At 52.7% G+C, this 23,595-nt stretch overlaps 1 protein-coding gene across 1 annotated transcript; it reads left to right on the top strand.

Moving 5' to 3' along the window:
• Positions 1–1,627: 1,627 nt before the first annotated feature.
• On the top strand, positions 1,628–5,901 carry MSX1 (msh homeobox 1). Its single transcript, XM_043448329.1, has 2 exons — positions 1,628–2,332; positions 4,698–5,901. The coding sequence occupies exons 1-2, from the start codon at positions 1,864–1,866 to the stop codon at positions 5,138–5,140; spliced, it is 912 nt and encodes a 303-aa protein (XP_043304264.1). The 5' UTR covers positions 1,628–1,863; the 3' UTR covers positions 5,141–5,901.
• Positions 5,902–23,595: the final 17,694 nt, after the last annotated feature.

The following is a 23,595-nucleotide window of genomic DNA, read 5'->3' as shown; positions in this document are numbered from 1 at the left end:
GTGCAGGAGGTCTGCAGAGGCGGCGTATTTTTCACAGACGCGAGGATATTCCCTAACCCGCCCCAGGCCTTAACGTCGTGGAGCCTGCGGACTTCTACGAGGCTGCTAATCTCCCCGGCGTTCGCATCCCGACCCCTCCCGCCAGACCCCGGACGCCATCCAGGTAATAAAGTTCCCGCTCTAGTAATTCATTTTCCTTAATCTGGACGCCCCTAATCTACAGTTTTTATTGCGCCCAGTTAAAAGGCGAGGGAATTCGCTGTCCCTCCGCGGTCGGATAATTACCCCTAAATGGCCACAGCAGCCCCTTGTGTTTCCTGGAGATTAGAACCCCGCAGCCATCAATGGCCGGTGCCGGTGAGCCGCCAATCACCGCCTCCAGCTCCCGGGGAGCCGCCGGCCTGGGCCCCGGGATAAGAGGCCATAAAGAGGCGCAGAAAACCGCGGAGCCACGATCCGAGTTTGTGTGGATCTTACGTCTCCGCACACCGCCCCCCCAACTCATGTTCCCCCTTTTAAACAGCAAAAATAAAAATCACGTTTCCTCCAAAATTGACAGGATAAAAGTTCTCATACCCGGCGTGGAGAATCCGTCCCTGGAAGTGTCCTCATTTCTTCGCCCTCTCTCCCAAATGTGCCTCCACACCTTCCTAACCCCCCAAGATCAGATCCAGAGATGAGGACGTATCATTGTTTCTGCGGACACGCAATCGAGGTCACGTTAAGGCCAGGTCAGTGTTTTGGGGTCGTTTCTGTTGGTTTTATATTCAGTGAATTCTTTATCAAAATGACCAGCTCCTTCCCCCAGCCGGTAGCCAGTATAGGTGCTGTAATCCCACCCCACCCCCGCCCCTAAAGTTCACAGCGAGAAACTCGATTATGCATTCCAGATAACATAATGCATTCTTATTCTTAACATTCGTAGCACCACGCGAACGTGGCTTCTTAGGCAAACTTCAGTCCAGCACTTCGAAGACAAAGGCCCACTTTGACGCAGGGGTAAAGTTTTGAAGATTGAAACAGAAGAAAATGAAGGTGTCTACAGACGAAATTAATGTTATGTTTTTCTACTATAATAAGCCTGCAGGGTTTTTTTTTTTTAACTATAAAAAGAATATACAAGAAATGACTTCAATTCCAATTATTGTGGTAAACAGGAGAACCATCCTCCACTATCCACTAGGGAGAAACACACCCAAGTAACTGACACAACAGAAAGGTAAGGCGGGAGCTAGGAGAGAGAAACAGGAAAGGAATAGAGAAAAAAAGGGAGAAGTTGGAAAGAAGGGAGATAAGGGAAGGGGAGGAAGAGGGTAGAGCAGAAGAGAAGCGTAGAGCACAAGGGGAAGTCCCCCAGGAACAGAGAAAAATAAGAGACCCAGGGGGACCCACACAGGGACGGGCGGCACGGGCTGTAGCTCGGAGGAAAGTTTCTCCGGCTCCCACTCCCCTCCTCTGCCCTCCCGGGGCCCCGGGTCAGCCCCACGCGCCCCGAGGCCCAGCGCGCCTCGGGGCAAGTCCGCCCGAGCGGGGCCCAATGGATCGCGCCGGACCCGCCCCCTCGCGCGCTGATTGGCCGCCGCCGCGCTGGCCTCGCCTTATTAACAAGTTCTCTGGGGAGCCGCGGCCCGACCCGGAGCCGGCTGGTGCGCCCGAGAACTCCGCCTGCGCGGCGGCGCCAGCGGATAACCAGGCCCGGAGAGCCAGAGCTGGCCTTCTGGGGAGGGGCGGGAGGCGCGCGCGGTAGAGCCCGCCCGGCCAGGGCCCCGGACGCTCCCACAGGCCGACCGCGATCCCAGCTCGCCCGAAGCTCATGCCCGGCGGCTGGCCCGAGCTGCGGCTGGAGGAGGGGCCCGGCTCTGCATGGCCCCGGCTGCTGACATGACTTCTTTGCCACTCGGTGTCAAAGTGGAGGACTCCGCCTTCGGCAAGCCGGCGGGGGGCGGCGGGGGCCAGACCCCCAGCACCACCGCGGCCACGGCGGCCGCCATGGGCGCAGACGAGGAGGGGGCCAAGCCCAAAGTGTCCCCTTCGCTCCTGCCCTTCAGCGTGGAGGCGCTCATGGCCGATCACAGGAAGCCCGGGGCCAAGGACAGCGTCCTGGCAGCCTCCGAGGGCGCACAGGCGGCGGGCGGCTCCGCGCAGCCTCTAGGTGCCCGGCCCGGGTCGTTGGGCGCCCCAGATGCGCCGTCCTCGCCGCGGCCGCTCGGCCATTTCTCGGTAGGAGGACTCCTCAAACTGCCAGAAGATGCGCTCGTCAAAGCCGAGAGCCCCGAGAAACCCGAGAGGACCCCGTGGATGCAGAATCCCCGCTTCTCCCCGCCCCCGGCCAGTGAGTAGCCAGAACCCAGGCGGTGGGGGAGGGAGCCGGCGGGGATGTGGGACCCGAGGGCGCCAGGCCGCGCTCCGGCGCCTGTTTGTCTCCGGCGTCCGCGTACCTGCGGCCGGGTACCTGGAGCCGTGCTGCAGATGGGTGGTCGGGGAGCACAGGGCGGGGGGGATCGACCCCTCTCCCCACTCCCACCCAGGAAGAGGGTTCGAGGCCTGGCCCAGGCCCAGATCTTCTTGGTCCACCTTCTCGGGCTCCTCGCCTTGTCCAGGCGACGCTGCGGGTAGGAGTTCACTTGTAGGACACGGGTGTCTGGGCACCTTCATCTCGGGCCCCCACCAGACGACCCCAGGAGTCTCGGCTGGCTCCTCTGTCAGACCCTAAGCCCTGTTACTTCGCCGTTACCCCAACGGGTGGGTTCGAAGGGTGCGGGACATCTTTCCAGAGCGCAGAGTTTCACTTTCTCATCGTAGACGCCTAGTGCGCCCCCTCCCCTTCACATCCACCCATCAGAGTATTTCTTTGCCCACTGTGTTTCCGAAGCTCTTGAAAAATTCCCCCCTCCCCCGCCCCTTTCGTGTTTCAGGTAGATACTTGGTGCTCAGGGTGGATGGATCACAGGGGGAGGAGGCGAAGCGCTCCGGTTCCAGTGGAGGGGGCGGGGCACCAAGTCAATTAGTGGGAGGCACCCCCTCCAACACGGTCGGGAGCTCCCAAACGTCTCGGACTGCGTCTTGGAAGCGAACTCCAGCCGCCAAAGGCGCCTTCGGGGTCGTTCCGAGGCCTCGCGGCCCCCGGGCTTCTCTGCCCAGCGAACACACTCGGAGATATTTCAGGAGCACGGGAAATTCCCAAGTTTTCCTCGTTTCCTCCGATTATTTGGTGCGGCATAATAGCAACCCGAATTCAATGGCGTGATGCTGAGGAATGATTTTTATCGGGGGATTAAACGTCTCTGAAAGGCCAGCCCCTCCCTGGGCCTAATGGCCGGAGAAGGTGGCCTAGCGCTGGGCTGTTAACTACCGAAGGGTGTGACGTTTCCCTCGGCGCCCGCCCCTCGGGTGGCCCGGCGGAAAGCGAGTCGGGGGCCAACTGCTTCCCGGACTCTCAATGGTCTCGACCAGGGAAGAAAGGGGGATGTTAACACCAGTTTTCGTTTGACTCACATCCTGGTGGCCTGAGAGCCCAAAGGATTTTTTTTTTTTTTTTTTTAAGCATTCCAAAAAGAAAATTGCATAATTAGGCAAAACCCGCCTGGTGAAAACATTCTCTAGATTTGAATTCATTTCTCCCCAAGTGAAGCTGCTGCATAGGCAAAGCGTCCCTTCCAGGACTTAAAAATTCCTTTCGGGCCTGGATCCTGACCCAAAGTCAACGTGATCTCTGTTGTCCTGGGAATAATTGTGTTCCATGTTTTTAACCAGGGCCGCAGCTGCTGGGTGTGGCAGGCGTTGACTTGCCCAGCCGACCCTGGCTGCAGGAGCCCTCTGTGCCAAGGTGTTCAGTCAACGCCCATCCTTGAGGGTATATAAGACAGCTGGGCACCAGCACCGTTGATCTCTGTGGACTGGGGCACTGGTCGAGGAGAAGCCATTGCATTTTAACCATAACACACACACTTATGAGAGAGACCAGAGGCCAAGGAGCTGGGAGTGGAACAGGCCTAGAACACAATTGAAACAATCATCAGAAGCCCCGTTAAAAGCAAGCCCCCAGACTGTGGCATTTTTTCATATTTGAGATTTGGACATGGTGTGACATCCAGGGTTGCTCCACCTCTGGTCAGTGAGGCCTGAGCTTAGAGCAGTCACTAAGTCGTGCCCGACTCTTTGCGACCCCATGGACTGCACTGTTCTAAGTGAAAGAGTGTGTGATTGGGAGATAGGGATTTTCAGCCACAGAACAGCCTATCCCCGGGCGCTGACCACTTAGTGGGCACAGATGATAAATGTTTAGTCATCGCCTAAAATTAAATATGATCTCGGGAGCAGGGCCTTTTTCTGCGCATTTCACTGTTCTGTTAATATCCACCCGTGAGTGGTGGTGGGAGAAGGCCTTCATAAGCAGCCACTTAGATTTAAGGGCTGTTTGCCTCTTCCCAGTTATATGGGGCTTTGAACACGTCTGAGCTTTACCTGGAAGCTTCGTTTCTTCATTTGCAAAAGGTAGACAGGAACCTACCCTGTGGGCCTGCGGTGGGAGCTGGAGAAGACATTTTCCAAGTGCCTCTCCAGGCGGGCGCCTGGCGCCGAGGTGCTCGACGCAAATGAATAGCGGGCGTTGTTATCGGTCATTATTCCCTCATCGGGGCCGTTGGCGCGCCACTTTCTTAACCCGCTGCATTTCTCTCTCTCCCTCGGCCCCTCAGGGCGGCTGAGCCCTCCGGCCTGCACCCTGCGCAAGCACAAGACCAACCGCAAGCCGCGGACGCCCTTCACCACCGCCCAGCTGCTGGCGCTGGAGCGCAAGTTCCGCCAGAAGCAGTACCTATCCATCGCCGAGCGCGCCGAGTTCTCCAGCTCGCTCAGCCTCACCGAGACGCAGGTGAAGATCTGGTTTCAGAACCGCCGCGCCAAGGCCAAGAGACTGCAGGAGGCTGAGCTGGAGAAGCTGAAGATGGCCGCTAAACCCATGTTGCCCCCCGCAGCCTTCGGCCTCTCCTTCCCACTCGGAGGCCCTGCCGCCGTAGCAGCCGCCGCGGGCGCCTCGCTCTACGGGGCCTCTGGCCCTTTCCAACGCGCCGCGCTGCCCGTGGCTCCCGTGGGACTCTATACAGCCCACGTCGGCTACAGTATGTACCACCTGACATAGAAGGCCCAGGGTTGCCTACCTAGGGTGCCAGCCGATCCCTCCAGCAAACAACAGAAGCCTTCCCACGAGGTGCTCCCCTGTTCAGCACCGCCTGGCACCTTCTCTTTAACCCCACACTGCTCCGGTTTGTCCTCCGTCGCTCCCGGAGTTCACTCTCTGAAGTCTCATTCCCTTCCCCAAAGTGGCTGGGAGGGTCCCATGACGCTCTTCTAGAATCTAGATCTATCCCTTCCAGTTACAGACGGGGGAACTGAGGCCAGAGAGGTTTCCAAAGGTATCACAGTCCCCAGTAGAGTTAATGGTTGGACCAGACCGAGGGGCCGTGCCTCCTGCATGGCTGCCTCCTGTCCTAACACCTGGCAGGAAAAAGCACAGAGAAAATTCATGTTTGAAGATTTTGGAAATGAGAACAGTTGGGGAGAAAGAGAAGAACTTTGCAGGAGAGGCAGATCCCGGGTCTTGCCACCAGAAAACTTCAAAAGAACTTCAACAGTAAAACATTTGTTTTTTTTGGGGGGGTGGGGGGAGTGATAAACAGATGCGTGACAAAGGTAGGTTGAAGGGACCTTTCTCTTACCAGTACCAGAAAGAAATTGTAAAATAAAAAATAAAAACTTCTGTTTCTATTTAACAGTACATTTGGGTGGCTCTCAAGATTCCCTTTGGAAGGGATTGTTGTAATATACTGTATATTTGAAATTTTATTATCATTTATATTATAGCTATATTTGTTAAATAAATTAATTTTAAGCTACAAGAAATTATCTCCTCATTCGTTTAGTCTTTTAATTTTACTCCTTGCCATCTCTTCACATGTATGGTTGCTTTTCAGTTTGGTAGTAGTTTGGTGTCAGAAACTTTTCAAAGGTGACAACAATATTCAGGGACACAGAGGGGTGCTTTTTTGAACACACAGGACAGATCTGGCTTAGCAAAGTCAAGTGGAGAATTGAAGCAATTACCTTGGATAATTAGGCTCAATTTTCCAATTCACTTTAAGCTGAAATCGACACTTGTTCAGGCGACCCATAACCGATTCTTTTCTTTTTTCTCCCCTTTTAACCCGTCTTTGAAAACAAAGAGAATCACCCAAATGGTCTGATGACTGCAGACAGCTAATCCAGACAATTCCCACCCCCGCAAACCTGTTTTTCCCACCGGAGGCCAGGTGGGGGATGGAGAGGCATCGCTTCCCTTCTCTTAAATCACCCTCCCGCTGTCGCCAGTGTAGACGCGGTTGGAGGAACTAATTTTGAGGCTGCCAGAATGTGAGTGCCTTCACACTCCCTATTACAACTCCTTTAAAAAAAATTGTTTGCTGAAAACGCTAGGCGACCATACACTAAGTGCCGTGGGGGTGTCCTTTGCATGAGCCTTGCCTACAAACTGGGTTTTTCTTTTATATAGTATGTTATATTCAGGCTACCAGGAGAATATATTTGAACAAGCCCGAAGTTTAGCCTTCCGGGGGCAATTCTGCTAGCATGTTGAAGGCAGAAAAGTATCTCTAGTAGATAAAGCCTACTATGTTCCAGGCAGCGCTCAGTTCTCTTTCGAGTAGGGGAGCCCTGACTTAATCCTCACCAGATCTGGCCCCCCGCCCCCTCACCTCCACCTCTGTCCAGCCGTGGGAGCGTCTCCAAATTCCATGACAGGGCAGCCCCGGGAAGCCTTTGCGAGGAGGAAGCAAGGAGACCAAGGGCTGTCAGAACCCGAAGTGCTTGACGTTGGACACGGGAAGGGTAGACATCTCTGCAGAAAAGAGACCGGCTTATGGTGGGGAGAGGAAACCTGGGGCGCACTGCGGTTTCTAGCCCCAAGGGGAGGTTGGCCTCGGAATTCCAAGAGAGTGAGGGGTGGCTCGCACGCACCCTGGGCGGGCTCTCAGCGGGTGCCGGCGAGTTTCGAGGTACCCAGCGTCTTGGATCCTTCGATCTCCGTAGCTCTGACAAAGGCTCTGTCCCGCGGCTGGGGCTACAGTCTGAACTTGTCACCACTCCCTTCCCTAAGAAAAGGAAGGTCCAATGATCAGGCAGTCAGGGGGGGGTCCCCGGCCTCTGGGCTAACAAGCGTGGCCCGAGTTGGTACTCTTCAACCCCAAGAGAGGGGAGTGGTATCTAAAAATGTCTCAGACTCCGGCGCCCACGCGGCCCCTTAAAAGCGCTTAGGTACATCACTATTTCTTGCAGACACGGAAAGAATGTTTACCCCCTGTATAAACTCAGCATCCCTAGTGTCCTTGCGCGGGACGCCCGGACTTCCACAAATCTGGGCTCCTTTCTGAAACTCCCCTGTCCACTCTCCTATACTGAGGGTTTGTACTGAACTTGAAGTCAGAGAAACTCATTGGTTGATGCCAGCCCTGCCACTTCCTAGCCGCCTGACTCTGCATAGGGAAGATCACGCTTTCTATTCCTCAGTTTTCTCATCTGCGAAATGGGCCTGGGAATCCTTCCCTTGCCCCCGGGATTTTGGGGACGTGTCAACGAGCCCCTGCGCGGAAGGCCGCCCCGGTAATGCCGAGCAGATCTCAATCTTCTTAGCTCACGGTGCGTCGGCCACACCGGAATGTTTTCCACGCGTGTGGGAGAGGGGAATGTCAGGGCGGGATCGGGTGTCTCCCGCGGCCCGAGCTCACGGGCCTCCCGGCTCTTCGAAACTTGGCAATTTAGGGTCGAGGCAAACTTAGAGCTACATAATTGCAGTAATGAGCAACGGCTCGAGCTCGGCAGACGCGCAGAGGCTCCAGCCTGGCGGTAGCTGCAGGCGAGGCGGGCGCGCCCCCTTCCCCCACTCAGAGTCTCAGCCTGTTTGGAACCTGCCGCCGCCCTGCGACCCCCGCCCGTGCCCGCCTGCGCGCGCGCCCCAGCCCTGCTGCGGGCCTTGGGTCCCTGTTTCCTTTCATTCATATGTCCCCTGTTTTCCCCATTTTTGTTTTCTTTCGTTCAGCCCCTTCTTTGCACCGCTTTTGTTTCTGGATTTCCTCCCTCGATAGGGCGTGCACACATAAGGTGCTCAATAAACGGTTTCTGGATCAGGAGGGTGCTCCGCTCTGGGGTTAGGACTTGAGACAGATTCAGCCGGGTCCCGCGGGAATTCGAGGTGAGGCGGGGGCACTGCCTCCCGTCCAGCCCAGCCCTTGGAACGCAGCTGCTTGTTTATCAAGTGAGGACGGAGTGGGCTGGGGTTCCCGCGTCTGGTCCTCTACGGATCAATTTCCTTCCCCGGCAGGAAACTTGGGATCAATCACAACGGAGTCGCCACCTCGTTTAGAGGTTGTGATGGAGGAGGAGCCAACGCTTAACGCAGCCTACTGTGTGCTGAAGTTCCGGAGCGCACCACCTTCCGCACGCTTCCCAACAAATTTAGATTTTTTTGTTTTTTTAAACAAGGGTCCAGAGAGGTTACGCGGTTTTCCCAAGGTCACACAGCCAATAAAAGGGAGAACAGGGTTTCCAAACACAGATTCCACTCGGGGATCCACGCTTTTCCGGCACTGCCCGGCTCCCTTTCGCTGAGGGTCCCACAGTGCCAGGCCAGCAGTTTGGGTCTGGGAAAACTCGCCCCTCAGAACTCGGGCCCTAGCTCTCCGAATTTAACTCCTTCTAGCCCTGACGACAGGCTATTCCCTTGGGGATCAGGAGGGACACCTCACCTGCCCTGCACAATGTCTGTGAAGGCATTTTCGTTGTGTTGGGGAGGAGACATAAGTCTCGCTCAGCAAAAACTCCGCTTCTGGCCGCTCTGGCGAGACCAAAGCCCGTGGCGTGGAAGCCAGCGGAGAACTGAGGTTATGGGACGGCAGGGGAGCTGGGACGCTCCTAGCTCTGGGTGCAGGTCGGCGGGGCCTGGGCGGCCAGGGAGTCTGCGAGGCTGGAGAGCGGCTGGAGAGCGCGCGCTAACAGCGCCTGGTGCGAGGGTTCCCTTCGCTTTCTGACCCGCGGCCAAAGGCCCAGCTAGCGCAGGAGACTCAGTGAAGACAGGAAGCACGAGGCCGGAGCCGTGAGTGCGAGTCCTACAGTCGATGAGGCAGGTCCGGGCCACGCACCGACCACTGCCCCAGAGTGACCCCCGGCGCGGAGGAGAGGCCGGCCGGGCCTCGGCAGGCGCCCCGCCCGGAGCCCTCGGGGGCGCAAGGGGAAGCAGCGAGGAGAGGCCGCGGCCGCCTTTCAACTTGGCGGCTGGCGCCGGCCTGGCCGAGCCCCCGGGGCCGTGCGGCCTCCCCGGCTCCGTCCCCGCCCCTCTCAGCCGCTCGCACCGCGGCCGGGCCGGGACACTCCCCCAGCCCCGCCGCTGGCTGCCCGGGGAAACACCTTAACCTTCCCTCCGCCCCTGATCCATCCTCCAGGGCACCCTAGCGTGCTCCCCACTCCAGACTCTGGGAATTCCTGCCGCGCCACTCAGCTCCCACGGCCGCACCCCTGCTCCACGCCTTCGGCGACCCTCTCCTCACCCCGGCCGGCCTCCTCCGCAGCGCCCTCCCGCGGCCCCGGGGGCCCACAGCCCCTGCTCTGGCAGCGCAGGCTGGTGCCTGACGCCCGGCTAGGCGCCCTCGGCGGTAGACAGCGCCTGCGCGCGCGCACACGCGCGCCGCGCACACACGCCGACACACAGCACAACAAACACACACTAACACACGCAGAACTGACCCATGCCAGACATGTTACAACGAACGCTGACACCCAACACACATCCGATCAGCCTTCATCACACACAGACAAGCCGCACAAGTCACCAGCCATGCACAGCCAGCACACGGACCCACACAGTCAACAGATACGTACAGCCAAACACAGGCGACTTCCCAAACACAGGCGAGGCAACACCCACAACCAACCCACGCAGACACCCAACCACGCAAAGCCAACACGCGCTGCACACCGCGTGCACACAACACCAACGCACGTACTCAGTCAAGCACCCACAGCCCGCCGACACCCGGCGTCCCGGGAACGGCCCCAGCACTTCTAAGCTACCCTCGGGCCTCCCTGCAGGAGTTCTGTCACTTTGCCCCGGGGACTCTGATCTTTACAACGTAAAGGCGCGGCAGGGGAGACCCACTGATAGACACTGACTGGGGGGAGATAAACTCTGAGAAATGAGGTAATGAGAGACGTCCAGCCCGCAGAAAGCGGCTTCAGGGAGAGGGAAGGCACTAGGAGACTGGCCCACCGGGCGGGAGTGGGGGGTCCCCACACGGGAAGGAGGGAAGGACGTACACAGCTCTGAGCACAGCGGGTGAGAACCGGGTGGGGGAGATCCGCTGCGTGGAGGACAAGGTCGGGGGCAATGTCCGGCGCGCGTGTGCGCCGGATCAGTTCCAGGACGCAAGAGGTTCTCCTGGGATGCATCGAGAATGCCAACGGGAGCACCGAGCCCTCCCAGGAACCCCGTGGTGACTCCCGCTCTTCTTCCGGAGCCCCCTCCCCCAACCCTCCTTCTCCCAAACCCGATTTCAGCCTCCAGGGTCTCCCTGGAATCAGACCCTGTGCCCTGATTGTGCTCAGCAGAATCCAGGCTCAAGATCTGAAATATCCGTTCAGCTGCCGCCCCCCTTCCTGTCCCCAGGCGAGAAGGTGGTGCTTCTGGAAGCAGCAGCTAGTTTACCACTGGAGTCAGACCGTCTGGTCTGAGGAATCCCGGTTTAGGTACCTCTTAGCTGTGTGAACCTGGGCAAATTTCTTAACCTCTCTGAACCTGACTTTCCGAAAATAAAAAGTGCGGAATGCGCAACAATCTCTTTGAAATATTTTTGGTATAAAATGAAAGAAAGTGTTCTGTGAGATGCTTGGCACTGCCGGCAGTTACCCTTGATTATGACTACTTCAAGAGGTGTGTGTGTGTGTGTACACTTTCCTAGAGACTCCAAGAGTCGGGCTGACATGGAGGGCTGAAATCCAAGTTTATGCTTTTCTGGATGATGAATTCTAGCAAACTAATGCCCCTCTTGGAACCTATAGAATCAGCCCCTAAAGCCTGGCTGTCAGGACCTAGAGCATCGCAGCTGTGTGCCATATCGACCTGTTTTTGCCGGGAGTAAAAGCGAATTCAACGGTCTGCTCTTAATTCGGGGGGCCTCGCTGGACAGAAGGATCGCCCTGACCAGAGACTCCGGGTAGGTCAGGGCAGCAGCCCCGCCGCGGCCCCCTTTGCTGCCAATTTTACAGACCAAGAAACTACGGCTCCTGGCGGGCGCCGAACGGTGGCTGGATCGCAATCCGCGGCACTGGGGCCGCAGGGGCTGTCTCCTTCTCCAACCACGGGAAGCACGTTCCACAGACGGACGGGACTGTGGTCCTGCTGGAGTTCTCCGCGCTTGGCGTGGGTGTGCGCGGGGCCCTGCAGGCTGCATGTGCCGCGTGGTTTACCCGGAGCGAGGCGGGTTAGGTTTGGGCAGGTAGGGCGCGACCTCAAACCCTCCTCTGCGCGGGCCGCTTCCCCGCCTCCCCAGCAGGGCACCATCCGGACTCCCAGGCGGTGAAGGCTGAGCTCTACATTTGGGGATGCTATTTGAAAAAATACCTAGATTTCTTTCTGATGACCCCTCCCCCGTTTCTATTTCCCTGTGGCAGTTCGCGTTCTTCCACCAAAGAAGTAGCCAGTGGCAAGCCCACACCTACTGGAAGGAAATATTTGGGACACTTCTGAGGGACTCCCCTCTCAGATTCTCCAAGCCTCAGGCTCCACATCTGCTAAATGGGCACAACAGTGACTCCAGGGAGCTTTGGAGAGAGTGAAAGGAAAAGTGCTCCTCCCAGGTCTGTTGGTCTATCATATCACCTGCGCTCCCAAGCTGGAGATGGAAAATAACCGCAGACCTGTTCTTCCTGAGATAACTGAAACACGTATAGCACCCTTGCATGTATAAGGACCGTTCCAAGTGCTCCATGTGGATCATACCAAGGAATCCTCACTACTGGGACAGCACACAGTTCTGGTAGCCCCATTTCATAGACAAGGAAACTGAGGCATAGATTAAGTGACTCCGGTAGAAGCACAGAGACAGTGAGAGCTGAGCAGAGCTTCTGTAGGAGGCAGGCTTTTGCTGGGCGTTGTCACCTACCTTTTTGCTTCTCTGAGCCTCAGTTTTCTGGTCCCCAGAATGGAATCATGTCTAGACTGATGCAGAGGAAACTGGGGTGACTTGAACTGGGACGTGTCTGGAGGACACACATCTGCCCGCGTCTGGCGGGTCTGGTCTCGCTGGTAGCCTCCTCAGATGCTTTGACCGCCAATTGAAAGACATGCCTGCTTGGATTCCCCAAGGGCTAGGAGGGTGGTCCTAAGGTGTTGAGGAATGAGTGAGTCTGAAGCAGCAAGGGTGTTCTTTTTGCTATGTGGTGCTCTTGCCCTTGGGTGGTGATGGGAAGGATAGAAGATTCCGAAACCCTGTGGATCCAGAAAGTGAAAGTTGCTCAGTTATGTCTGACTCTTGGAGACCCCATGGACTATACAGTCTATGGAATTCTCTAGACCAGAATACTGGAGTGGGTAGCCTTTTCCTTCTCCAGGGATCTTCCCAACCCAGGGATCGAACCCAGGTCTCTGGCATTGCAGGCGGATTCTTTACCAGCTGAGCCACAAGGGAAGCCCAAGAATTCTGGAGTGGGTAGCCTATCCCTTCTCCAGCAAATCTTCCCCACCCAGGAATAGAACCGGGGTCTCCTGCACTGCAGGCAGATTCTTTACCAACTGAGCTATCAGGGAAGACTTGTGGACCCGGAATTAATCCTTAAATCCTCTCACTGAGACACAGGCACTCTTATTAAGCCTTATTACAGGTGAGGAAAACAAGTCATAAAGGGATACAGTGACTTGCCAAAGGTCACACAGGTGCCTAAGACCAGATCAATGTTTTCCACCAACCCCCTCACCTCCAGCATGAATGCAGAAACTCATCCGAATGCCAACAAAGCTACCAGGAAGTGCTGGCACCTAGGCCAGAGCACTTGGCAGAACCACCCTTAGGACCACAGTCAAGACTGACCAGTTGCCTTGCTCTAGATTCCTGGTGCCTCCCTAAATCCATGTTGGATTTGGAGAAACCATTCTGGACATCGCCTTAGAGATGTGATGTTTTCACCAATGGGATTAATGTCCTCACTGACAGATGAGAAAACGGAGGCTTGAAGGAGTCCTGCTATTTGGCAAAGGTCGTAGGCAGAATGTGTGGGTCTGGTGTGCCGTCACTGATTCACTCAGTGGTGGAACAAGGCAGGCACCGTAACAAACAAATACCAACTGCAGTTAGAGATCAAGGCCTGGAAGGGAGGTGGTGACAGGGCGCTGATAAGGAGTGTAATGGAAGCAGTTAAGGTGGACCTCTTTGCGGAGGCGACCTGAGAGTTGAAACCCAAAAGGTGAGGAGGAGCTGGAATTCAAAGAGGAGCCAAGAGAAGCATCTCCTGTGAAGAGGGGCAGGCAAGTGCAAAGGCCCTGAGGCTGGGCCGAGGCCGGAAGTCCGCTTTGCATTATCAGAAGCTCCTGAGAGATGTCGAGGAGTTGAACCCGGAAGGTGGAAGAGGAGGGACCGCCCTCCCAGTTAGAAGGAAAGTGATGATGGCTTGGATCAGGGTAACCCTGAAGAGATGCTTTTTCCTTGGTACTCTTCATTCTCTTCTGCGCCTCCGCCGCCAGCCCCCTCTCCCACATTTAGAGAGGGTTTCTAGAGGAGCTTCGCAACCTGGCGGGGGGGGGGGGTGAGGTAAGCCCCAGGCCCCGCTGTAGTTTCCTTCCCTCGCGAGCTTATTCACATACGAGACTCCAGAACGCTGGCGACCTTAGGAGCCAGCTGGGCCTCAGCTGTGAAGCAGGGTCCGCCCCCCGACACCCCCGCAAGGCTACCGCGGCTCACAGCTCCACTCGCCCCCTCCTCCTTCTGGCACCCGGCCTGGCTCCTGGAGGCCCAGCTGTGAGCCAGTTGTGCGACCCCGCCCCCTGTGTGCGCTTCCCGGCGCTCAGCCATTCTCTGGGGCCTGCCCCGAATTCATTCCGCAGCTTAGCAAACTGAGGCCTGGATGCCCGCGAAGGCAGGGGATTGCCTGGTGTTGCGCCGGCACGGGTGCGCAGACTCTGAGCCCAACCGCCCGCCCTGCGCGGTCCCATTTAATCCTCACAAGAGCCGAGGACATAAATAGGATTATTATTGCACACAATAATAATGCTGAAGTTGAAACTCCAATACTTTGCCCACCTGATGGAAAGAACTGACTCACTGGAAAAGACCCTGATGCTGGGAAAGATTGAAAGCAGCAGCAGAAGGGGACGACAGAGGGTAAGATGGTTGGATGGCATCACTGACTCAATGGACATGAGTGAGTAAACGCAGGGAGTTGGTGATGGACACGGAGGCCTGGCGTGCTGCAGTCCATGGGATCGCAAAGAGTCGGACACGACTGAGCGACTGAACTGAACTGAACTGATTGCACACAAAAGCACACTGCTTCCCAGAGAAGGGAAGGTACTTGCCCAAGGCCATGTGGCCAGACCAGATTCCAACCCAGAAGTCAAGCCAGAAGCCCAGGGTGCAATACCTGGGGAAGCACTCACTCTCAGGGTTGTGTGAGTGCTGGGTGGGTGCCTGGACGGAAGGGACTATGTGTCCAAAGAGTGAAGATAACTCCCCCCTCAGTTACCTCAATAAGCTCTGCTCCCTTGGCGTTATTAACAAAAGGGGAGCTTCAGCTCCCTGCACCCCTCCTTTATTCATGCTTCAAGTCTTGCACCAAGTACATCTGTCAACATCTTTCCTCCTGTGAGAGGAGGGCAGGCTATGGTTTGGTAGGTTTTTTTCCATGCCAGTGCTCGGTAGGGCTAAGGGTGGAGAAGCAAGTGCCGGCCACATCCCCTAAAGGAGCGCTTACTCTGAGCCAGACTCTGTGCCAGGTGCCTAATGTGTTATATTTCACTTCATCCACCACCAGACCTTTAAAGAAAAGATTGTCTTTTATTCCTTTTCCCAGAAGGGTCAGCTGTGTTCCACACATGTCAGGTGACCCGTCCAAGATCACCAAGCAGCTTCCGGGTGAACCCTCAGGAACCTAGACGCCTGATTGGAATACCCAGTTTTTCTTCCACTTTGGGGCAGGACTGGGGGAGGTAGTTTCCAAGGAGACAAGGGGAGATAGGAGAAATGGGGGCTGAGCTGGAAACTTCGCATTGGGTGCCAGGAGGTGCTCTGCAAGTCTTCCTGAGCTCTCTTAAAGTGCCTATCAGTTAAGATCTGAGGCTCCTCCAGGTTAAATCAAGCTGCTCAGAGTCCAGGGGTGAAGCAACGGATCTGACAGGCCAGGTCGGTGGACCCCAATGCCAGGGAGTCCATTGACCTGGCCTCTCAGATCCGTGGCTGCAGGGGCCATTCTGATTTCGTCTTCCCCATGCTGGACTGGCTTCATGGGCCTGTGAGCAGTGTCATCACATAGGGACCCACGCTCAGAAGGGTCCCAAGCTGGGGATTCAAGAACCCTGTCAAAGTCCTTAGTAATTTTATCATTGTGTTTACATTTTGTAAGTGATGTATTATGAGTTGGGGGCTTGGACCTGCCTCCAGCTACCTCCCAGCAATAGTTTCTGGCTGCCTGATTCCCCTTGTCATTGGCGACCCAGGACCCACCCAGCCTCCCCCTCTGCCCCCACCCAGTGACCACTGCTGCCCACCATCTGGCAGGGGCCTGGGTGCTGGGGTGGGGAGAGGCAGGCCCCAGGGCATCTGGAGGTGGGGCATAGTGGGGCCACATGTTCAGTGGGCAACTCAGTAGGGGCGAGCCTCTTGTCCACCCGGATTGGGGGCCCAGCGCATCCCAGCAGAGATTGCAACACCCTTGGGAATCACCCATTTGTCTGAAGGAGGAGGAGACGGTGCCTGACTAATTCAACCTCCCCATCGCGGGTTAGGCCCGGTGTCTGGCAGAAGGGGGAGCTGAATAGCTGGCAGGTGGTGGGTTGTGCACTTGCAGCCAAGTCACCGTGTGGGGTCCCCCGGGACTCCTGCCGTTGTCCCTGTGAGCGCAAGGGAGTGATACCGCATAGGCAGCTGACAGGGCAAGAGCAAGACCCCAGAGAGGGGCAGACACTTTCTGCGTGAACCCCTTTAACACACTTCCCCTCTGCGTTCTGAACAAGGGCTGCGCGTTTTCATTTTGCCCTGGACCCCACAGTCTACGCAGCCAGTCCTGCCCCCGTGTACCAGGTTCTGCTGTTGATGTTGGTCACTTGCTCAGTCGTGTCCAACTCTTAGCGACCCCATGAAGAGCAGCACGCCAGGTTTCCCTGTCCTTCACCATCTCCCAGAGTTTGCTCAAACTCATGTCCCGTGAAGTCGGTGATAACAGCCAACCAACTCATCCTTCACCACTGTCTTCTCCTTTTGCCTTTAACCTTTCCCAGCATCAGGGTCTTTTCCAATGAGTGTACCAGGTAGCCTGTGGGTATTTCTTCCTAGAGGTTTAGTACCACTGACCTGGCCAGCAAAGTTGCACGGCCCCAGGGGTTTGGGCAGAGGTAAGTGCTACCCCTCAGCTAATAAGCAAGTCTTCATAAAATAAGATGCTCCCTGCTTCCCCAGGAGTCCCAGCTTTATGAGGACATGCCCTTGGGAGCATACCAGCAGGACCTGCTGTCCGGTTCAGGGGTGATGTGTCTGTGATGGGGGCTCTAGAAAGTTTTAGGCTCAGAGGCAGAGAGCTAGCTGGGTGGGTAGACTGCCAGCCATGGGTGTGGGCCCTCATGGGCCATTTGAGGAAACTGAGGCTCGGAGAGAGTTGGTGACAGTCTGGGGGTCCCACTGGGAGGAGGAGCAGAGGGAGGTCTGGCACTCAGGTTATCTGGTCGAGCCTAAGTCCAAAGCAAACATCTCTGCTGTTCCTCTGCCTTTGGTGAGTTTTGCTGTGATGGTTTCTAAGACCGTTGATCTTGCTATTTGGTCCATCCTGTCCAGTTCGCTATAGCACCTATGGGAGGGATCTTTAAAAGACTGAAATCTGATCATGTTATTCCTCAGCTCTAAGCACATCGATGGCTTCCCATCTCATTCACAGCAAAGTGCAGAGCCATAACCCAGGCCCAGAAGGCCTGCATGATCTCCCGCCCCCACTTGCCACACCTCCAGCCCCATCCGCACTCCCTATGACTTTCCCAGTTGCTCAGGCCATGGTGATTCCTCTGACTTTCTGTCTCTCAAGCGTAGCACACATGCCCCTGCCCCAGGGCCTTTGCACTTGCTGTGGCCCTTTGCCTGCAGTGCTTTCCCCGGGGTATTTGTGTCCCTGCATGCTCTCTCTCTCTTTCTCTCTTAGGTTTCTGCTCCAATGTCTCAGAGATGATTTTCCTACCCCCCCCCCCCCACCTCGTTGAAAATTGCATTGCTGGAGGATTCTTTAATATCTGCAAATCAATCAATGTAATACACCACATTAACAAATTGAAAGATAAAAATCATATGATTATCTCAATAGATGCAGAGAAAGCCTTTGACAAAATTCAACACTCATTTATGATTAAAACTCTCCAAAAAGCAGGAATAGAAGGAACATACCTCAACATAATAAAAGCTATATATGACAAACCCACAGCAAGCATCACCCTCAATGGTGAAAATTGAAAGCATTTCCCTGAAATCAGGAACAAGACAAGGGTGCCCACTCTCACACTACTATTCAACATAGTGTTGGAAGTTTTGGCCACAGCAATCAGCAGAGAAAAAGAAGTAAAAGGAATCCAGATAGGAAAAGAAGAAGTAACTCTCACTGTTTGCAGATGACATGATCCTCTACATAGAAAACCCTAAAGACTCTACCAGAAAATTACTAGAGCTAATCAATGAATATAGTAAAGTTGCAGGATATAAAATTAACACACAGAAATCCCTTGCATTCCTATACACTAACAATGAAAAACAGAAAGAGAAATTAAGGAAACAATATCATTCACCATTGCAACAAAAAGAATAAAATACTTAGGAATAAAGCTACCTAAAGAAACAAAAGATCTATATATAGAAACCTATAAAACACCGATGAAAGAAATCAAAGAGGACACAAACAGATGGAAACAACCGTGTTCATGGATTGAAGATCAATATTGTCAAAATGGCTATTCTACCCAAAGCAATCTATAGATTCAATGCAATCCCTATCAAGCTACCAACGGTATTTGTCACAGAACTAGACCAAAGAATTTCACAATTTGTATGGAAATACAAAAAACCTCGAATAGCCCAACCAATCTTGAGAACGAAGAATGGAACTGGAGGAATCAACCTGCCTGACTTCAGACTCTACTACAAAGCCACAGTCATCAAGACAGTATGGTACTGGCACAAAGACAGAAATATAGATCAATGGAACAGAATAGAAAGCCCAGAGATAAATCCACGAACCTATGGACACCTTATCTTTGACAAAGGAGGCAAGGATATACAATGGAAAAAAGACAACCTCTTTAACAAGTGGTGCTGGGAAAACTGGTCAACCACTTGTAAAAGAATGAAACTAGAACACTTTCTAACACCATACACAAAAATAAACTCAAAATGGATTAAAGATCTAAATGTAAGACCAGAAACTATAAAATCCTAGAGGAGAACATAGGCAAAACACTCTCCGACATAAATCACAGCAAGATCCTCTATGACCCACCTCCCAGAATATTGGAAATAAAACAAAACTAACAAATGGGACCTAATGAAACTTAAAAGCTTTTGCACTACAAAGGAAACTATAAGTAAGGTGAAAAGACAGCCCTCAGATTGGGAGAAAATAATAGCAAATGAAGAAACAGACAAAGGATTAATCTCAAAAATATACAAGCAACTCCTGCAGCTCAATTCCAGAAAAATAAATGACCCAATCAAAAAATGGGCCAAAGAACTAAACAGACATTTCTCCAAAGAAGACATACAGATGGCTAACAAACACATGAAAAGATGCTCAACATCACTCATTATCAGAGAAATGCAAATCAAAACCACAATGAGGTACCATTACACGCCAGTCAGGATGGCTGCTATCCAAAAGTCTACAAGCAATAAATGCTGGAGAGGGTGTGGAGAAAAGGGAACCCTCTTACACTGTTGGTGGGAATGCAAACTAGTACAGCCGCTATGGAGAACAGTGTGGAGATTTCTTAAAAAACTGGAAATAGAACTGCCATATGACCCAGCAATCCCACTTCTGGGCATACACACTGAGAAACCAGATCTGAAAGAGACACGTGCACCCCAATGTTCATCGCAGCACTGTTTATAATAGCCAGGACATGGAAGCAACCTAGATGCCCATCAGCAGATGAATGGATAAGGAAGCTGTGGTACATATACACCATGGAATATTACTCAGCCTTAAAAAGAATTCATTTGAATCAGTCCTAATGAGATGGATGAAACTGGAGCCCCTTATACAGAGTGAAGTAAGCCAGAAAGATAAAGAACATTACAGCATACTAACACATATATATGGAATTTAGAAAGATGTAACGATAACCCTATATGCAAAACAGAAAAAAGAGACACAGAAATACAGAACAGACTTTTGAACTCTGTGGGAGAATGTGAGGGTGGGATATTTCAAAAGAACAGCATGTATACTATCTGTGGTGAAACAGATCACCAGCCCAGGTGGGATGCATGAGACAAGTGCTCGGGCCTGGTGCACTGGGAAGACCCAGAGGAATCGGGTGGAGAGGGAGGTGGGAGGAGGGATCGGGATGGGGAATACGTGTAAATCTATGGCTGATTCATATCAATGTATGACAAAAAAATAAATAAATAAATAAATAAATAAAATGAAAAAAAAAATAAAATAAAATTGCATTGCTGGGACTTCCCTGGTGGTACAGTGGATAAGACTCCACCTGCAAATGCAGGGGGACCTGGGTTCGATCCCTGGTCCAGAAAGATTCCACATGCTGCCGAGCAACTAAGGCCACCCTCCAGCCCGTGTGCAACTACTGAGACTGCATGCTGCAACTACTGAAGCCCATGTGCCTAGAGCCTGTGTTCCACAAGAGAAGCCACCACAATGAGAACCTCGTGTACTGCAACAAAGAGCAGCCCCTGCTCACTGCAGTTAAAGTCCATGTGCAGCAACAAAGACCCAGTGCAACCAAAAATTTAAAATAAAATAAATAGAATTGTGTTGTTGTCCCTGCATGATCACTCCTACGCTTGCCTTGTTTCTCTTCATGTAAATCACGACCTGACAGCAGAGCATGTGTTTACGTGTTTATTTTCTGTCTCCCCCACTTGACTCTCAGCGCCTCGAGGCGATGACTGTGTTCCAGCACCTGGGACAGTGCTCAGTGCATAGTAGGACTTGGTGCTGGTGGTTTAGTCTCTAAGTCATGTCTGACTCTTTGCAACCCCATGGACAGTAGTCTGCCAGGCTCCTCCATCCATGGGATTCTCAAGGCAAGAATATTGGAGTGGGTTGCCATTTCCTTCTCCAGGTTCTTCCCAACCCGGAATCGAAGCTGGGTCTCCTGCATTGCAGGCAGATTCTTTACCAACTGAGCTACGAGGGAAGCCCTGAGAGTTATTAATTAAATGAAAACTTATCATCTCATACACAGAAAGAGCCTTGAGAGGTTCTGTGGGCAGCTGTAGGCCCTGTAGGTCTGGGGGAACAGCTGGCCGGCAAACTGGGTCCATGAGCACTGAGTCCAGCTTTTGATCTCAGTCCACACTGCTGCCCGTTTCTCAGAGGACAACCTGGGAGACCTAAATGACCAGGAGGCAGGAAGATGGGTGCTGAGAAGTCAGCAGCCTCCAATCCAACAGCCCTGGGAACTCGGACTTAGAGGGAAAATGGTAAAGGAGGGAAAGGCCATCATGTCCATGCAAACCTTCCAGCTCTCTTATCCTGCCACATCTCTGTCCAGAGCGAACGCAGGACACCTTGAGGTTCAAAGGAGCGACGGGCTGGGTGTGCATGTGGAACTGGTGTTGATGGAGTTAAGTGAGTGCCATTCTTGGAACCAGGAAGCTTGGGTTCAAGTCCTGGCCTCTCAGTAACTGGTTGTGTGATCTTGGGCATGTTTGCTCACTTCTCTGGTTAACAGTTTTTCCATCTGTGTAATGGGTGTCAGAATTCCTACCTCGGGGGACTAGCATGAGGATCGAATGAGTCAATGCATGTGACATGCTTGGAATAGTGACAGGGACTTAGTAAGGCCTCAAAAGTCACTGTTATTATTAAGTTCCTGGAACTCAGAATCCAGAAAGCCTGAGGCTTGGATCCAGTCACCCCCTCCCCTATGACCCCCCACCCTTCCCACCCCCACCCCACCCCACTCCTGCCGAAGCATCAGCCAGGGTGGAAGAGAAAAGAGAAAAGCAGAAATTCTGGGGGTAAAGACACATAGATATGTCTCCCAGTTCCACTCTCCTCTCGTAGAAAGAAAAAAAGTGAAAGTGAAAGTCACTCAGTCCTATCCAACTCTTTGTGACCCTATGGACTATACCGTCCATGGAATTCTCCAGGCCAGAATACTGGAGTGGGTAGCCTTTCCCTTCTCCAGGGGATCTTCCCACCCCAGGGATCGAAACCAGGTCTCCCACATTGCAGGCGTATTCTTTACCAGCTGAGCCACAAAGGAAGCCCAAGAATACTGGAGTGGATAGCCTATTCCTTCTCCAGGGGATCTTCCTGACCCAGAAATCAAAGCGGGGTCTCCTACATTGCAGGTGGACTGTTCACCAACTGAACCAACACAGAAGCCCTTCCTCTTGTAGACTCTCAACCCAAATCAGCAAGGCTGACAAAGCAGGAGTTTCTTTTGCCGAACGAGGAGACCAAGGCCCAGAAAGGTTGGAGTATTTGTCTAAGGTTGCACAGGGAAGAATGGACTCGAATGAGCCCGGATGTTTGGATTCCTGGACCCCTGCTCTGTTTCCACTGTATTTGTGCCCTGCGCTGCTTTTCCTTGGACCTGCCTTCTGCCTTGCAACAGGCTGTCTTTCTTTTCTAGGACTTGGATGAACTGGAGTCTGAAGACTTAATAGCGAATTGGACCCTGTTTTACCACAGATCCCAGGCCAGGGCATGGCCACTGAACGCTGAGGCTCTCCCAGAAGTTCTTTCCGTCGATCTGTGATGTCTGTGAGATCATTTTTGACCAAGATTTCCCAGAAGTTCTTAAAGTACAGGTGAATGTAGGAAATTCTGCCAGGATGAAATTAGGATAAGTGTTATTTAAGTCCTTAGCGTTTGGGTACTTTTCTGTATGTTGTTGAGGGAAAGAAAGAATGACTTTTGTTTGCTGAGGGCCAACTCAGTCCCTTATTCCTATTGTTTAATATGATGGCATGGGCATCCTGACCCGGTTGTTTCGGGAATACTGGAGCCCAGAGTGGGTAAGTCAGTTGCTCAAGATCACATAGCTAATGAGCCTGTATCTGGAATTCAAATTAAGTTCTGTGTGGCTCAAATGCCTGTGTCCATTCAGTCCACCCACACTTGCTTTAAGTGCCTTTTAAATACAATAATAAGCTCTGAAAGCACTCTGGACATGGTCGCAAAAATGCAAAATAAGAAAAGCACTTAGAAGAAGAAGAAAGAATGTTGGAGAAAAAAAGGAAATTGCAAACAAATAAACCCCAAACTCTCTCCGGGTGTTGGTGGTTTTCACTGGACATGATAAAGAACTTCAAAATCACTCGTTGGACTTGTTAATAGCAGTCTGGTAAGAGAATGCGAATGAAATGTTATTAGTTTTTTTTCTTGTTAAAATCTCGTTTCAAATAATTTGGTTCGTCATCCACTTTTTATGAGGAACAAAAACAAATGTTTTCCAAAGCTTCAAACCAAAAATCTCTGTGTGGGTTTCTTGTTTTGAGCCAAATATTTGGTGTCTTTTCCCAGCTGGGAATTCCCTTCTGCAGTCCCTCTGCTGTTCCAAGTCCTACATGTCTTGCTGGTCCAAGTTTTGTCTCCCCCATCCTTAGATACTAGCCCGGTCCCCACAGAGAGTCAGAGTTCTGGGTTCAAATCCCAGATCCTTTTTTTTTGCCCGCTAAAAAAATTAGTTTTTGTTTTAATATAAGCCATACTTTAAAGACTTTCCCACTGGGAGAGGAAAAATGACACAAAGAGTATAGAGCATATTTCCAATATTCTCCCCAGAGATGGTAGGGTTTTAAAAGCTATTTTTAGAAAGAAGTAAATTTATATAGTTTTTACAGTCAAATGATTTTAAAAGACTTATAAAGAAAAAGGGCAGTCCACATCCTGCCCACCTCAATTCTTCCAGATAGATGCAAATGTTTCCAATGTTTAGATATTCCTTTTGGTGTTTTCTTTCCTCTTTCTTAGTAATATCTCTACATTGATAATTCTTGATTTTTTTCCATATCCAACATTATCAGTGGACTTTATATTACCAAGATAAAAATTAGCTCTTATACTAGTTCCCCCAGTTATCCTCTCACTAGTCTAATTATAATTCCCTTTTTTTATTCAATC

The sequence above is a fragment of the Cervus canadensis genome, chromosome 26 (assembly GCF_019320065.1).
Source record: "Cervus canadensis isolate Bull #8, Minnesota chromosome 26, ASM1932006v1, whole genome shotgun sequence".
NCBI lineage: Eukaryota > Metazoa > Chordata > Mammalia > Artiodactyla > Cervidae > Cervus > Cervus canadensis.
The sequence above is the reverse complement of the archived record's forward strand: the minus strand, read 5'-3'. Positions and strand labels throughout refer to the sequence as shown.